The 16,017-nt window shown below is 44.3% G+C and overlaps 1 protein-coding gene across 1 annotated transcript; it reads right to left on the bottom strand.

The window, feature by feature from the left end:
* Positions 1-6,288: 6,288 nt before the first annotated feature.
* TMEM179 (transmembrane protein 179) lies at positions 6,289-14,916 on the bottom strand. Its single transcript, XM_032112140.1, has 4 exons — positions 14,506-14,916; positions 10,444-10,581; positions 8,845-8,923; positions 6,289-7,908 (listed from the first exon to the last, which is right to left on the bottom strand). The coding sequence occupies exons 1-4, from the start codon at positions 14,805-14,807 to the stop codon at positions 7,729-7,731; spliced, it is 699 nt and encodes a 232-aa protein (XP_031968031.1). The 5' UTR covers positions 14,808-14,916; the 3' UTR covers positions 6,289-7,728.
* Between the last annotated feature and the right edge of the window lie 1,101 nt (positions 14,917-16,017).

The following is a 16,017-nucleotide window of genomic DNA, read 5'->3' as shown; positions in this document are numbered from 1 at the left end:
GGTTTTGTCAAACCCATGCAATTAAAGCTCCAAATCAGCAGTCATTACACTGCAAAAGACCATACAAATCAACAGAGATAATATTCAAGACAGGCCAGGCTCTACCCTCAGCTTGTGTGGACTGGTGTGGCTGCTCACAGGATAATCTATATACACTGGTGAGGGATCTGCTCTTCAACTGCTTTCAGTGGTTAGAAAAAATAGGAAAAAGTGTTCATTTTTCTCCCCAAATACCCATTGCAGGAACCTCTTTAGCAGCATGAAAAAAAAAAAAAAAGGTAGCTAATCTAGACTCTTATAAAGCTTTTCCCAGGTGGTTACAAGAGACAGTAGCTCATGAATACATACATCAGAGGACACATATTTCAGAGAGGCTGAAATGCTTTCAGGCTCTGCACTGACTTACAAGCAAGAAAGGTCTGATTCAGATCTTTGCAATAGTACCACACAAAAACACTAAACCTTTTAAAACTGTGAGCTACATTCACAAACACCAAGTCTACAGAGATTTGGGAACAGTCCTTCCCCGTGCAAGTCGCGAGCTGCACTGGACAAAGGGCCAGCGTAGGATATCTGGATCTGCTTTCCTCCAAATCTGGTGGCAATGTCAGCACCTTTGCACCAGATACCTGCACAGCTGGCACAGGTGGCTCTCTCCAGAAGCTGGCTTTAGGTCAGCACATGCCTCAAGAGGATGCTCTGCAGTTTGCGAGGCCACATGAGCAGGTAGGGGGTGAGCAGGCCAAGCAAAGGCTGAAATTGGTGTCAATCATATCACATATCACAGCCTGAAGGCTGAAATCCCTCACAGGAAATGCACTAACTCCTCATTATCTATTTCTGTTCAGATTGACGCCACTGTCCTGCATACCTCAGCTGTCCTTGTCTCTGGCAGGAAGAGATGTGAGAAATAAGGCCCAATGAGCCTGATAGAAATAAAATCTCTCTGAAGTTTGCAGGAATGTTTTTGAAGATGAAAGTATCCAGAGAGAGGAGATTCAGTGCAACTGTTGGGTTTTTTTTGTTATTGTTGCTTTGTTTTGTTTATAAACCCTCAAAAACCTCTTGGGGGTGTATTTCAGATCACAATAGATTGATTTCTCAGTTGTGTAGCTTGGGCTGCTTTAATCAGAGAGTGTTTGACCAGAATTGCTCTGATACCACCAGTCTGCCCTGGCTGTGGACCCCGATGCAGTGGTCCCTCCCCGGGAAGGATGCTGTTCAGTACAGAGCTCAGCATCACTGAGCAAAGGAACTGCCTGCTGCTCTCAAAGACTGGTTTAATAAGGAGACTGCCAGCACCTTATGAAGTCAAATGCTGGACCCTGCTTCAACAACCAGGGTTAAAAATGTTGCAGCAGCCTAGAAAGGGGAATGGATTAACTTATGCAATCCAGATCCAGCGTGTTGCAGGAAGATGTGCTGTGTTTCAGCCACAAACTCTTGGACTTCACCATTAACAGAGAAAAATAATTATCTCTGGTGCAGGACAGATGGGGTAAGGAGTTCTGGACTGTGTTATGTGGGATACCATGACAGTTTTCAAACATTTCCCTGCCTTAAAATCTATGGTTTAACGTAGTACTTGTCTAACTCCACCAGGTTCCTGGAGAGACTGCTGGCACCAGCCTTGGAAACCTCCCAGAGCAACACATCATCTAAATCAGGCCTGGCTTATGTAAAGGGAAGGGTTCAATGTCACGATCCAGAGAGGCTGAATGAGAACAGGGAAAATCCTTGACTGCTTTTCTTAATTTTGGACAAAATTTGCCACAGAGACTGCAATTTTCCTCACATTCATAAATACTCTTCAGAGCCTGTACACACACTAGTCAAACTTGCCCAAATCTGGGGGGAAACAAGGGGAAAATAAGAAGGAGATGAAGAACAGTTTAGTCTCAGGACTGTTTACTCCCTTGTGTGAGAAATCATCCAGGATATCAACAGCACTTACAAATCATCATTCTCACCTCCTAGCAGGTTGTCTCAACCCTCACTTTACAACACAGTCGAGCGGAAAGGGGGAACAAAACCTTCTCGCACTGGGTTTCCACCATATACAAATAATTCCAGCTATTTCAGTGAGCAGCTCTTGCTTCCAAGTAGTTTATCTCCTTGATAAACACCAGAGCCACCATGCTAAATCATTGTTATTTAGGAATTTTGAGCCAAATAGAAGAGCTCCAGCAGGAGGATTTGAGGGGGATGAAGGATAACCTTTCATGTCTAACAAATTGCGGTTGTTGGCTTTTTATTTTGGTGAGAAAAAAATAAATTAAAATATCCCAAACCAAAATGAAATAATTACTCAACCAGTGCAAAGGGCTATTCACACAGCACTTCTCGGGTACTTATGCCCATTTTTCAGCAATGAGGATCTTACAGGCAGCTAATAAGCATTAAATCCTAAATCCTTTAGCTGTCTATGGAAATGGGATTTAGGCTCCCACATGGATTCACGTTTTTTTCTCTACTGTGTGCAATAACAGTTCAAGCAGTTATAGTAGCTATGAGAGGTAGAGAACTTTAAGCAGTCAGATGAATACATTCACATTAATCTATGTTTGCAATAGCAGTTCAATTACACTCTTTGGCATGAACAAAAAAACTAAAGAGAAAGCATGGCTATGTTAATACTCTCCCCAACAACAGATTGGAAAGACACTGTTCATTAAGTGCCTGCACTGAAATAAGCAGCACTTCCTATATATTGAGTACATTTTATTCTAACCTCTGAGAATCAAATGTTAAGTTTTCTGAGAGAGTGCAGCTCCCTTCTTCATCAGGAGAGCATCAAAGTGCTGTCTTCTATGCAGTTCTTAACTTCATAAATCACTGAGTTGAATTTTGCCATTAAAAAAACCCATTAAAAAAAAATCATTTAGGTGTGTATCTGTGAGTACTAAAATATAACTCAAGATAGTTTTCCTCCTTCTTATGGAGGACAAAAATAGAAACATATACTTCAAGGCATTATTGTCATGAACAGAAATAGTTCTAAAACAATTTCTGTGCTTATGAAGTTACATGAGCATTTTGTCACAGCAGGTGAAACCTTCCTCTCCTCCCAGATTGGCCAACCAAAAGGAAAGGACATTTGTGGTCTCCAAAGCAAACATTCCAAGAGATAAAAGTGGGATATTTCCATCAACAAAGGAAATGGTCTGAGGCAAAAATTTAGGATCTGAACACAGCCAGGATTCTCATTTGCTCAAGGGTACTTGGGCCATTGGTATAGAAGAAAAAACAAAAGTTTTCTCATAATTCAGATTAGTTGTTCACAAAATAGTGTCAGTCTTTCCAGTATAAATTACAGTCTGGATTTTTGTTAAAGTTAAAATTTAAATGGCAAAAATTATTTTACCTGCAATATGTTTATGAAGGCTTTGGAGAAGGGAGATGACAAAACCTACAAACACCCAGTACCAAGTTTATGTGCAACATGACTGTAAAGTGTGAGCTCCTCTTCCTTGCAACTCTGCTTCCATCCTGAACACTACATCAGTTAAATCAACAGTATTCCATACTGGGAAGTGAAGGCCTTGAAGGGAAATCTGACTCTGTTCCTAACTGGACTAATTTACACTAACAGCAGGACATTACTCAGATATAGGGGAGGAATTAAAACACCCTCAAACCTGCATCAGAAACTCATCTCAGCCTTTGGGAGGTTGTGCACTGGCCGGTGCTTTCCTACTCTGCTCACATCAGATGCACCTCTGGGTATCACAACCATTGTCATTGCACGAGTCCTAATGCTAAGTAAGTAAAAGGAAGTGTAGAAATTTAAGGCATCCTAACAACTACTCCAGCCTAAGCTGCCTGTTAAGAGAAGAGCCTATATCCACATCACAGAAGAGCAGTGGAACTATTTCTGGCACCTACCTGTGTACATTGTACACACAGAAAGCCTTCATGACAAGGTCTGTATGCTCAGTCATTCATCACTGGTTATTCTAACAACCCCTTTTTTAAAGGACCATAGAATCGCTGCTATAACAGGAATGTATCCTTCAGTCTTTACAGTAAATCATCATGCTCTTATTTTTGTGATTCTTATTGAAATTTCCGAGCTGAAAGATGCCTCATGAGTTAATGGGATAAGATGTTTTGAGCATTAATGCACTCATGAGGAAGTTCTGTTCCAAAAGGTGGTTGCAATTGTTTCTCCATTATAAAAAATAGTAATAAACAGCATTGATCTAAAAGCTCAGATAACACTTCTTAGCTTAGATTCTTCTAACTCAATGAGGACTGCTGGCAGGGAATTGATGGGGAATTTAACCACAGATGGTTAACCACAGCCAGGCAATATATTTGATACAACAGAATAACTGTGTGGCAACATCCTGGTGCCCTGGAAAGGCCGCTAAACTTTTTCCCCTTCCACCATGTGACAATAAATAAATACAAATATAAGTACCACACAGTGTTCTAGTTCTTTGAATACAACTCTTGCCAGAGTGTTCCCAGAGGCCTGCCTTTGGGCATGGCAAATTAAAAGTATTGAAATGTCACAGAAATGCAACATTTGACTCAGCCCCACAATGCGCTGGCTGGCAATGGATGACTAAAAGCAGACATCAGAAATGTACAAAAGAGAGAAGTGCATGAGAGAGAGCTTAGGTAGGTATGTATGTGTGCATAAATTATACCACAATTCTAACGCATTTTCAGCCTGGCATCACCAGCTTGCCCTGAGTGTCCAAGCTTTAGAAGAAGTTGCAGAAAACTCAGTCAAATAAAGAACACCAAGTGAGTCCAATAACTGGGAGTTGCAGGATAGCCTTCCTCCCCTCGGGTCAGCCAGAGAGCTTCTCACTACATGTTCTGCCTTCTGACCCACACAGGGGCTTTCATCAAAACCAGCTTTGCTTTCAAGCATCACTGATTCTTGCAAGTGGGTACCAGCCTCACCCCACCTGGTCAAGGCGGGGAAGCCGTGAAAAACAGACTGAGATTCATGTGGGACTCATAGAAGAGCTTCAGCCTCTTTTCATTTTGCATGGCAACTCCAACCCCAGGACCAGTGTTTGCTGCTTCTCATGGAAGTGGAAAGGAGGAAAAAGACCTTGAGACAGGAGAGGTAGAAGGGAGCATGAGCTCCAGACAGCCTTGCCCATAAGCAGCATCCTCTGTTTCAGAACCAGAGACAAGGCTCAAGCCCTGGTACCTCAGACCAAGAATCACAAGACACTTGTTATCCTCTGCCTTAAGGCTCTTCAAACCCTCAGGCAACAGCAGGAACAGTGGTCCCAACCCACATGTTACTTCAGCCTAAGCCTGATTTGGCATATACATAAAATATATTATACAAAGCAGCAGCGTGGTTCCATACAAGGAGTAAGGCATGCACTGAAGTAATTTTTGGGAAGAGACATCACTGCTGAGTCAAAGTGAGACTGCTTTTTACAGCTGGAGAAACTGGGGAAACATAGCAAACAGGCTAACTTACAAGACTCAAGCTCTTCAGGGTAGGAAGAAGGTCATTCCCTGGCAATGGGCTCAGGTAGTTGCAACAGTGTATCTCCTACTAGAGACAGAGTAATTTAGGTTGAAAAAGACCACTAGGATCATCCAGTAAAACCATTACCCTGGCACTGCCGAGGCCACCACTAAGCCATGTTGCTCGGTGCCACATCTCCACTTCTTTTAAATACATCCAGGGACAGTGACTCCACTGGTTCCCTGGGCAGCCTTCTCCAGTGCTTGACAGCCCTTTCAGTGAAGAGATTTTTCTTAATATCCAAACTATTAGACCAAATGAATAAAAAAAAAAGGCACTCCAACAGTCCTGATATCTGAATTTTAAATTGGTATTAATTAACTTGATCTGTGATTCCCTCTCCAGGAGCCTCCTCTGATGTCAACTCCCAACTACAAAAATGCCACTGCTGCAAAGCTTTCAAAGCAAGTGCATTCTCTTGTGGGCAGAAATCATGCTGAAGAGCAAGACCTCTCTCCAGAGAGCTGTGGCCAGCTGGGGTTATAAGCAATATTCACAGGGCTGGCTCACTGCTTACGGCCCATGGAGGGTTTTTTCTCTAAACCTATGAGAACATTTTGGCAGTTAAATACAATGTCAGATTTTATGCCCTAAAATGCTTAATAATTGAGGGATTTGTCATGACATCAAATTCTGTTTCAATGAAATGCTTAAGCTGGTACTTAACTAAGCATCAGCGAGTCCCCAGAAGACAACAGTAAATCTGCATGGTTGTGCTAACCCCAGGCTTGAGCTCTGAGGTGGTAGAAGCCTGCTGTCTTCTCTCCCCTCATTCTGATTTACCAGGTCATATAATCGTGTGCAGTTTGCACTTCTGTTGCAATAAATTCAGCCTCAACTCAAACACAGGTACCGCAGGCAGTGTCAGTGTACTCCCAAAAAAAATCTTCTTCAGTCCAAACTTAGTTGTTTGCTTAAGTTTTCTGCTGATTTGGGGTCTTCAGTGTAATGTGTACCTGGGGATAAATGCTTAATCCCAGTACAACTTCTCTGCCATGCAAATCCCACACTCCTCTGAGTTACTTTTCTTAATTATCAGATGTACCTCTGATCTCAACATCCACTAGATTTGTTGAAGCGCTGGCCAAGCAAAACTGGAAGCACAACACAGTCACCAGTGAGCTTTGTGTAAATAGCAATTCTTCTTCCTTTTCCCAGCAAAATTCATCTGCCCTGGAACTCCTGCCCATGAGAGGGGAGAATGGACCCATTCAGCACTGAACTACCTATAAAATAACTCAGCTGCTTGAACTCCTCACCATGTTTATATATAGAAACCTACACTGCAAATGCTTACAGTAATTTCGCATATCTGTTATGAAATAAATATCACAAATAAATTCTAATACTCAAAACAGAATAGTATACAATGTTAGGGACCAAGTTACATTTATAAATGCACAAGCATTAATACTATCTATTCAGCTTAATTTCTTAGTATGCAAGCTTCAGCAATTGCTAGCTACACTTCACTTCAGGAGTCATCATAAATGCTGGTCATGCCAAAATCTAAGAAGAAACAAAACCACAAAAGGTCTCCACCATCCTCCTATATTATACACAGTTTTTGACAGATGCTGCAATAATGTACGGGTTTTGTGGAATTCATTAACACTGTCCAATATTAAATATCAAGTCTGGAACACAGGTCTCTATGTTCTAAATAAAACCAGAGCAGGAGCAACATATTTGTCAGCACTGCAGCCATAGACAGTGAAAGCAGAGACAGCGAGAGCCTGCACCCAAACCAGAGCTGCAACTTCCCAGGACAAAGAGAGAACAGGGGCAGCTTCACTGGCAAAAGGGAGGAGAGGAAGAGAGGAGGGACTGAATGCAGCTCCAGTTACAATTACTGTTGAAGAACAGTTTGAAGAAATAGCCTGGACGCTGTAGCCTGGTCTTGCCAGCTCAGTCCTCAAAAATGGCCCCTGTCCCAAAAGCCAGCAATGGCACATGGGAGCTCTGCTGGCAAGGGCAGGTTACAGATCATGCCTGCACAGGACAGAAAGTTTGCTGTGCCAAAGGCACATAGGGCAGTTCATTCTCTTTATCCTAATACAAGTATTTCTGCCAACAATTTCTCATGGGGGAAGTGAGTGATTCACAAGTACATTTCATCTCAGGAAAAGAAAAGATCTCACACGCTCAATGCCCTGACTCAACTTCAGCTCACACTACTGAATAATAAAATCTAGATCCTGCCCTGGAAGTTTTCTTACACTTTAGATCATGCCACTTTTGTCATCTTGCAAAGAGGATCGTGAAGGGGATCTTCCTAGCAACAGCTCCTTCTCATGGATCAGGCTATCTAGCAGGTCCTCCTGTCTGTAGTTGTGATAAACCTTCAGGAAAGCCAGAATGGTAATTGCCAGCCAAGTCAGCCAGGCAGCCCAGAGACCAAACTAGAGAAGGAAAGAAATCATAAAGAGGTCAGTACAGTATTGTAAAAACAAAGTCATCTGTCCAGGTGATTATCAAAACCTCAGCTGGACCAAAACCCATGGAGTCACACCAAGTTAAACCCAGAGAGGTCCTAAGTTCTTCACATAAAGGAGTCACTTTTATGGCATATTTCTTTCCTAAATGCAGATATGCCCAAGATGGGCTTCTAGATGCCAATGCTGGCAAGGAAGACACAAAACTGGCTCATGTCCAAGAGGCAGAGTTACCTTCAAAGAATGCTCCAGGCAGGCTAATGCCTCTTTCCATGTGGGACAACACAAGCCTTTGTATGGGTGCAGCCCTGCAGGGATGGGACTACTGTCCCTGCAAAATTAGTATGTGCTCACATCCCAGTGTTCACTGACTCTGATCATTGACTTAAAGCTAGAATATTCAACAGAAAGGTCTGACAGCCTTAAAGGTCTAATTTTCATGGATTCATCAGAAAACAGCCCTACCCAAATGAATTAATCTTTGATTATTTCCAATGGTCTGATACTTATATAGCTCAACTGATCTCAGCTGAACTCAAGGAAGGCAAAACTAGGAACCCCATGATGTGGTGCAGGTCAGAAATTATTTTGAACAGTAACGAAGAGAACCAGGATACCAGAGTGCTTCAACTTTTGCAGACCTCATCCTTTGGATAAGCAATGAGTTTTCTGTCATGATTAACAAGATCAGGGTGAGGCTTTGACATGTCTGTATTCAAAACTGTCTATTTTGAACTTAAAATGCAAATGTGCCCATCACCATCATTCTGATTCAGCACTTAATGAAGTCAGTGGAAACATTGCCATTGATTTCCGAGGAATGGTAGTTCACCTCCAGCAATTCCGGGTCAATAAGCAAATGGCAAATGAACTGGAATAGACCCATGACTTAGTCTGACCTACCTGTGCAATAGCAAACTGGTCATAGAAAGCAGAGTTTTCCAAGTTCAGCTCAAGATCTATATCCTGCAATTCTTCACAGCTACCCAGAAAGGCATTTGGAAGGGCAAAGCAAAAGAAGAAAATTATTTAAGAGGTTCCAGGTAAACCAAATATAAAATGAAACAACATATTAAATGTATTTTGAACAGTCACAATAGCAATTCTATTGAAGGATATTTAAGTTATTGCGATAATCAGGTTGTTTGCTGATCTTCTCTAAAACTAAGACAAAAATTACTTTCTTTTACAAAAAAAGAAAAAAGTGTAATTATGTAAGTGATAACACAAATCTTCCATAAGTGGAATTGTAATAATTACTATGAACACAGCATTCTTAAATCCCTCTTTCCCACTACCCCCTCTCCTCCCACAGATTTGCCCCTGGCATCACCCCAGGTTGCTTGTTATGAAACAAAGTGTATGATCCTCTGTTACCTTTTGACTTCATCAGGAAAAGCCTCAGAAGAAGGAATTGTGTTTTTGTTTCAGATGCTCCAGCAAGGAGATGATACTCTGATGGTAAGATAGAGGCTGCCTACAGATTTTACAAATAACTTGGACCATTATTGGTGTGAAAAAAATCCCAGGATTTTGAGGTTGTCATTCTATCTCTTGGTTGATTTCTGCAGCCTCTTCTCTCTCCTTTTCAGTGCTGTCGGTCATCTTGGGTTCTTACCCGAATATTCGATTAGATGATTTTTGTAATCGAATTTTTAACCGAATATTCGAATAATTCGATTAATCGTTGCAGCCCTAAACAGAACATTCACTATGGCATTTTACAACATATGACAATGTGCAACATAAATGTATGCTTTAAGTAGTACATTTATTCAATATCATATGACATAAAATGTCACCTTTTCTTCTCTCTTCATCATTATTTGTTTGATAGGAGCAAATCTTCCTCAACTTATCATGTTTCCTATAAGGAGTTTAAGCATTATGGGATACAGTGGACCGTTTTAGGAGCTGTATGTTTTGTGACTGTAAGAAAGCATCAGCCATCTCTACTTTGCACTTACAAAGTGCTTTCCATTCTGTGGCTCTCAAGGCATCCACAGCACCACTACAAGGCCAGGATCTCTACCCCAGTTTTTTTGTCTGATGATGAGCTGTGGCACAGGCAGGATAAGTGACTTGCATGGTGTCACACAGTGCGTTGGGGGCAGAACCCGGACTGCAGGCCAGGAGCCCTGACCCCCAGCCCCCTGCCCTGCTCCCAAGGCCACACTCCCCCCATTCTTAGAAAAACTTCAAATCCAGCATTCCTTTGGAAATAAAAAATTTTAACATAATGGATTTCTTTTTCATATGATCATGATTCAGAGACCACAAAATACAATGGAAACACTTTTTTTTGTGGGCTTCTAAATAAACCAAAAAAAGAGTTCAATTTGCTTTTTTTGTTCCACGTGAAAAAAACTGGATTTTCATATTACAGATGCCTTCTCCCCCTTGCTCACCTTGCGTGTAATAACTACATTTTGTACCACCACAGTTCAATTGTGCCTATATGAAAAAAAAGAGAAGGAAGAAAATGTATTCTTCAATACTAACCTATTTGGCATGCTTCCTTTTTCAGTAATTGCATCACACCACATGTTAAATCCTACACTCACTATAGTGCTGGCAATAAATGTGATGAACACCACAAAGGCGCTGATCAGCAGATTCAGGAAGGCGTAAAAGAAAGAGCTGTAATAAAAGGGAAGAAAAATGTAACTCATAAACAGCTGAAACACAACATCAGCAGTCTCTGTAAGCAGAACAGAGTGGGCACAAAGATATCAGCTTCCATTTGAAACACATCTTCTTTAATTAAAAACACCTAATACACTGAAACACTAGGGACTTGATTTTGAGTCACACTACCTTCATTTGCAAATGCTTTTGATCTTTATTTCTTTTTTAACCATAAGAGGATGTGGCTTTATACACTAAGTGGTGATTGTTCATACACAGTGTGGCTTTCATTAGCTGTAATGATGAAAATCACCATTGTTAAAATAAATGTCATTAGCTCAAATTATGTAGTAACTGGAGCTAAAATTATTTTGTGACTTAAGTGATAATTGGGACAAAAATTGCTAAGGAGAGGGAAACTAAAAATAAAAACACAGTACTGATAGCTATAATCATTTTAAGCAATGTAACACAAGGTACTGCCATCGTAGGACACGAATCTCAGTTTTATGGGCAATTTGCAGAGCAGGCCCAGCTTCTCCTGGGATTTCTGTGGCTTTGGTGTCAGTATGCTATGTCTGCCAGCTGAATATCAATTTACCTCAGCCCCATTAAGTCTGCCCAACCAGGGCCTGCCCTCAGCACATGCTGTGTGTGGAGCAGGATGGGGAGGGATGCTTACAGACTTCCCATAAGGCCATGGAATCATTCACTCATTTTCCAGCCTCACTGTTTAAGTCCTCAACTAAATTCTAGCTGTGAAAAGTTTCTAATCCCAGTCATCTGGCAAAGCCCTTCTCTACTTGAAAGTGCTCGAAGTGGCTGTTTAGAATAGGACACCTTGGAATGTCATATTATCTAAAAACTGGACATCTGCTCCAGGCTGGAGAAAGACTGGCAGCTCCAGGAGGCAGGTCATCCTATTCAGAGTATGTGGTAAAGATGAATATGACAAATTTCTCACCAGTGCCACTTATTATGCTAGTGATAGAAGGAATCTACTCACCCCAGAGAACAAAAACCACCCTCAGTCACTTTTTTTCCCTGGTTGCTCATTAAATGAAATCCAAGAGGCTTTTAAAATGAGTGTTTGAGTTCTGGAAGGTTCTGAGTTGGACAATCCTTATTTCTACAGGTTATACATGATTCATCTGTGACCTCAGGAGGACTTCCTTAAAATAAGATGAGGAAACAGTTATCAGCAGAGTTAGGATGTTTGTTCCTGGGTGGATGTGGCTCCAGAGGGGCTGTCTAGGCTCCCTCCAAAGTGACAGTTGTCCCACCCCAAGACTGGTAGAAAAGAAGCGAAATAAACCACCTTCCAGAAGTGCCCCTATAGACTGTAGTGGGTACTGGGTGCCAGGACACCTGACTTCAGGGTGAACAACAAGCTGAATCCTACTCTTTGGTTTAGCTGGATTTGGTGAAGTAAACCAGCTCACCCCTGCTGTGTGCTGGGGTCTCCCATACAGAGAGAGCTGCTATGAGCATACCAGGTGTTTGCATGTTCCCTGCCCTGACTTCACACCTAGCCTGGATTTCATCCCAAGTCTTGCTAAAGTCAAAACCTACTCTCTGTGTGCACCTTAGAGTGGTATGCTGGCCTGAGAGGCAGAAAAGACTTGAGCTCTTCACAGAATAAAACAGACTTGGCACCAGAGCTAGTGACAGCTGTAGAAAAAGAGCAGTTACCAGGATTATTCAGTGGATCATCACCAGCCTGGGATCTCTAGTCCTCCCTCTATTTCCTACCCTGCAGCAAAAGAGGTTCCATGGTCCAGGTTGTGACCTTCCAGAGCAAAGCAGGGCTCAGCCTTGCACTTGATTTGCATCTGGCAAGAGTAGCCATCACCCTGTGCTGGGATTCCTCAGGCCAGGGCGTCCTGACAGAAAACTGCTTATTTGGCTCTCCAGCTCACCTTATTTTCCCTCCTTAGATTAGAACTTCAAGCTATGCATTGCAGATTGAGTGAATGCCCTTTAACAGTAACTGTTTACACTTAAAGTTGCTTTGCAATTCTAGCAATGAAGTATCTGAGTTATACCTCTACCCTTCAGCTGAGCTGAAGAGCCCCAGGCCCCTGAGGCAAAGGGTACTGAGACCCTTTTAAGAAGGGTTTTTAGCAGTCATAACTATCTGTCAGCAATCATTCAAAGCCATTGCACATGAAAGATGCAAAGGGTGCTAACTAACCCTGACTGCCTTGGCTGGCTCACCCTGGAGCTGGTGCAGTTGCAGTGATCCTCCTCAGTAGGATCATCAGTTATGACATTCTGGTTCTTCCTCAACCACCTCTAATGAGAACAGACAATTATCATTTATGGTGAGGAGCTCACATTTATCTCTCCATCCAAACAGAAATGTTTTTGCACCCATTTGAACCATTAAAAAATGTCTGTCTAAAATCAGGACAGCGTGTGCTCTGCCTGCTTTTCATACAGTGACTGATGTGGTACAGGACAGACCTTCCCTCTTACCAAGAAACTGATGTTCCCAAGCATCTTGCCATGTTTTACCCTTCTGTGATCTTCTGTGGTTATCTCATCATCCCAACTTGCTCCATCTTTGCTCCCCATCACCCCACAGTCTTCTGCCTTTCTTGCCTGGAGCAACTATGAACAGTGTTATACAACTCCCAAAGGAGCCTGAAAGCAGCTCCTAAAGGGACACTTTTCAAGGGCCTGCCCAACAGTTTTGAAGTTAATAGCCACTTTTGGAAGCAGGCCAAACATCTAATTCAAATGTCACCATTGCAGGGTTTTTATTGCTGGTTTCATCTAAAAATTAGCTAGCTCTGAACTGCAAATTATTAAGATTCAGTTAACCCTCTACAGATATTGGATCACCTGAGGAAGCTGAATTCAAAGATACTAAGAACTATGTGTCTGTATTTAGTGTAAGGTAAGTTCTAATATGGAATAAGTCTACACTTACTACAGCATGTTTGAGTGTTAGGCAGCTTGAGAGTGGTTGGAAAGAGCCAGAGAGACAAAACTGCTACCCAGTCTCCAGGATTACCAAGCCCGGATGTAACAGCCCCTTACTCAAGAGACCTCTAGTCCAAATAGACCTGGGCAGGAGTGATTTACCCTTGGCACGGTTCCTAAACCATGAGAAAAATATTTACCTAGTTTTGACAGGCACCAGTGCATCCTCCAGCCCTGTAGCACCCACAGGCTGGGTTACCCATGCCAGGCTCTCTGCCCTCTCAGGCCACCAGAGAGGCAAGCACAGAACACCACAGTTGCTGCCTGGCCCAGCAAGCCTCTCACTACACCTGCTGTGGTCGGATGCCCCTTGGTTTGTGTGAGCACAGGGAGCAGCTGTCAGCGCCGCCCTGAGCCGCTGCAGGGAGTGCTCAGCATTGCTCTCACGCCGTAACCAAGCAATAGTTGTTGTCTGCAACAGCTGCCATGTACACAACAAAGGCAGCACAAAAAACAGAGGGCAGCCACCAACTTCTCCCTTCTGGCTCCCCACGCACAACCATGTTGTTTTGGGGTTTTTCACACGCCCAGTGCACACCTGGGGAAGGCCTTCCTTGGCATGGATGTGAAGTGGCACCATGGTCAAGAGGCACCTGCGAGCCCCAGCCTTCAGCATCAGCCCATGGCCCCCAAATCCTTTCATGCCTGCTGCAGCCGAGTGGCCACATGCTGTACCAAGGCTGCCAAAGGGCAATGGGTGCATGGCAGTGGATCTGACCCCCCCACCCCAAACCTCTGCATGGGGGCATCCTCTGGAGAGGGCCCTGGACACGGCTGGGGGAGTGCATGGTGTGTGTGCAGACAGACACGGGCAACACACCACCTCTCCCCAAACCCCTCTGGGCAGCACGATGACCTGGATGGGGCAAAGCCCAGTGCTTCACCCCAAGACTGCTCCCACGTGCCCCAGCCTGCGGGAGGGATGGGCTTATCCCCAGGGATACTTACTCCTCGTGCCCTTTGCAGAGGAAGAAGAGGGTCCTCCAGGCCTGCACTGTGGCCAGCAGCAGGGAGAGGAGCCCGGTGAAGATGCTAAAGCGGCAGGCGGCCTCGGGCCCCCACTCCTGCACCGTGAAGCGCTGCCGCTCCACCGTCAGGTTGGCGTTGAGCCACATGCCCTCGGTGAAGAGCAGGCACCGGCCGTGGAAGTCGTTGCCATTCTCGGAGAGTGGCACCACCACGATGAAGCTGAAGAGAAAGGCCAGGAAATAGCAGATGCACTGAGCGAAGAGGAAATTGCTGAGCGCCATGTCCGCGGCGCTGCGCAGGCAGAGGGAGGGAAGAAGGGAGGGGTGGAGGGAGGGATGCAGGAGGAGGGATGCAAGAGGGAGGAATGCAGGAGGGATGGATGCAGGAGTGAAAGAGGCAGGGGGAGCGATGTGGGGTGGGAGGGGGGAGGATGGAGGGATGGAGGGAGGAAGGCTGCAGCAGTAGGCGGTGGGGAGGGAGGGAGGATGCGCAGTGCAATGCAGTGCAGTCCGATGCCTCCTCCGGACACTGCTGCTCCCTCTCCCGCAGCCTGAGCTGCCCCTGTGGATGGCTTCAGGGCCTGTAGAGGAAGGGAGGAGCAGAAAGAGGAAGAGCTGTTGTGGTGTATCTCTCTTCGGGAAAATCTGGCAGCTACTACGCCCTGGCTCCCAGGGGGTTAAATCAGTCCGTGCCTCTCCAGCAGGGCTGGGTGCCGCCAGAGGGGATCCCCTCTAATGACACAGGACACTGATGTCACCCCTGTTGATGACCACTACACACAAAAAAAAAACCCAAAATCAGCAAACTGGCTTCATTGTGGCTCCCGGATCCCGAGAAATTTTGACCCAAGTTTCTGAAAATCTGGCCACCAGCCTCAGATAGTGGCAATAAGAGACAGGTTGCACAGCCACCCTGGGGCCTACAGACCTAGTGGTTTTGTTCCTAGCCCAGGTGGTCACCCCCCTACCAAGATATTGCAAGGGGAGCAATGGCTCACCAGAAGTGGAATAACTTCTCTTGAGCCTGGGTGTCATTTAGGGGCTGCCCGTGGTTGGGATCAGCTGCCTCATCCCCTGGCTGGCAGGTGGAGCAGGGCTGAAAGAAAATAACCCTAAGCAAGCTCCTGCTGGACATCAAGCTGAGAACAGACCAGCACAGCAACAGTACACGCCTGGCAGGAGCAGATGGCATTTTATTCCTTGGGGTGAGCATCCACCCTGCTCTGTTCCGCCAGTGAGCAGCTCCCTGCCTCACACCATGCTTGGGAAGACATCAGAGCATCCCCTCAGCTGTAGTGCCCAAACTGCAAGGTCAGGATGCCAGAAAGCAAAAGGCATCGGAGAGAGGAATGTGAGTTGTGCTCAGATTGCTCTGGCACAGAAATCCAAATTAAACTGACCTCAAGTTATAGTTTCCCCATAATCCCAGTTTCATTTTTCCATCTCAGCATGAATCCTCTTTCCAGCACAAGACACCACAATTAATGTCCAG

Source organism: Corvus moneduloides, chromosome 6 (assembly GCF_009650955.1).
Source record: "Corvus moneduloides isolate bCorMon1 chromosome 6, bCorMon1.pri, whole genome shotgun sequence".
NCBI lineage: Eukaryota > Metazoa > Chordata > Aves > Passeriformes > Corvidae > Corvus > Corvus moneduloides.
Note: the sequence above shows the minus strand (reverse complement) of the source record. Positions and strands in the feature narration are given on the sequence as shown.

Coding starts and splice junctions, on each gene's coding strand:
- TMEM179 (XM_032112140.1), bottom strand. CDS start 14,807: ATGGCGCTCAGCAATTTCCTCTTCGCTCAGTGCATCTGCTATTTCCTG. Junction 8,924..10,443: donor AAAGGAAGCATGCCAAATAG/GTTAGTATTGAA, acceptor CTTTCTGGGTAG/CTGTGAAGAATTGCAGGATA. Junction 7,909..8,844: donor ACCAGTTTGCTATTGCACAG/GTAGGTCAGACT, acceptor TTCCTTCTCTAG/TTTGGTCTCTGGGCTGCCTG.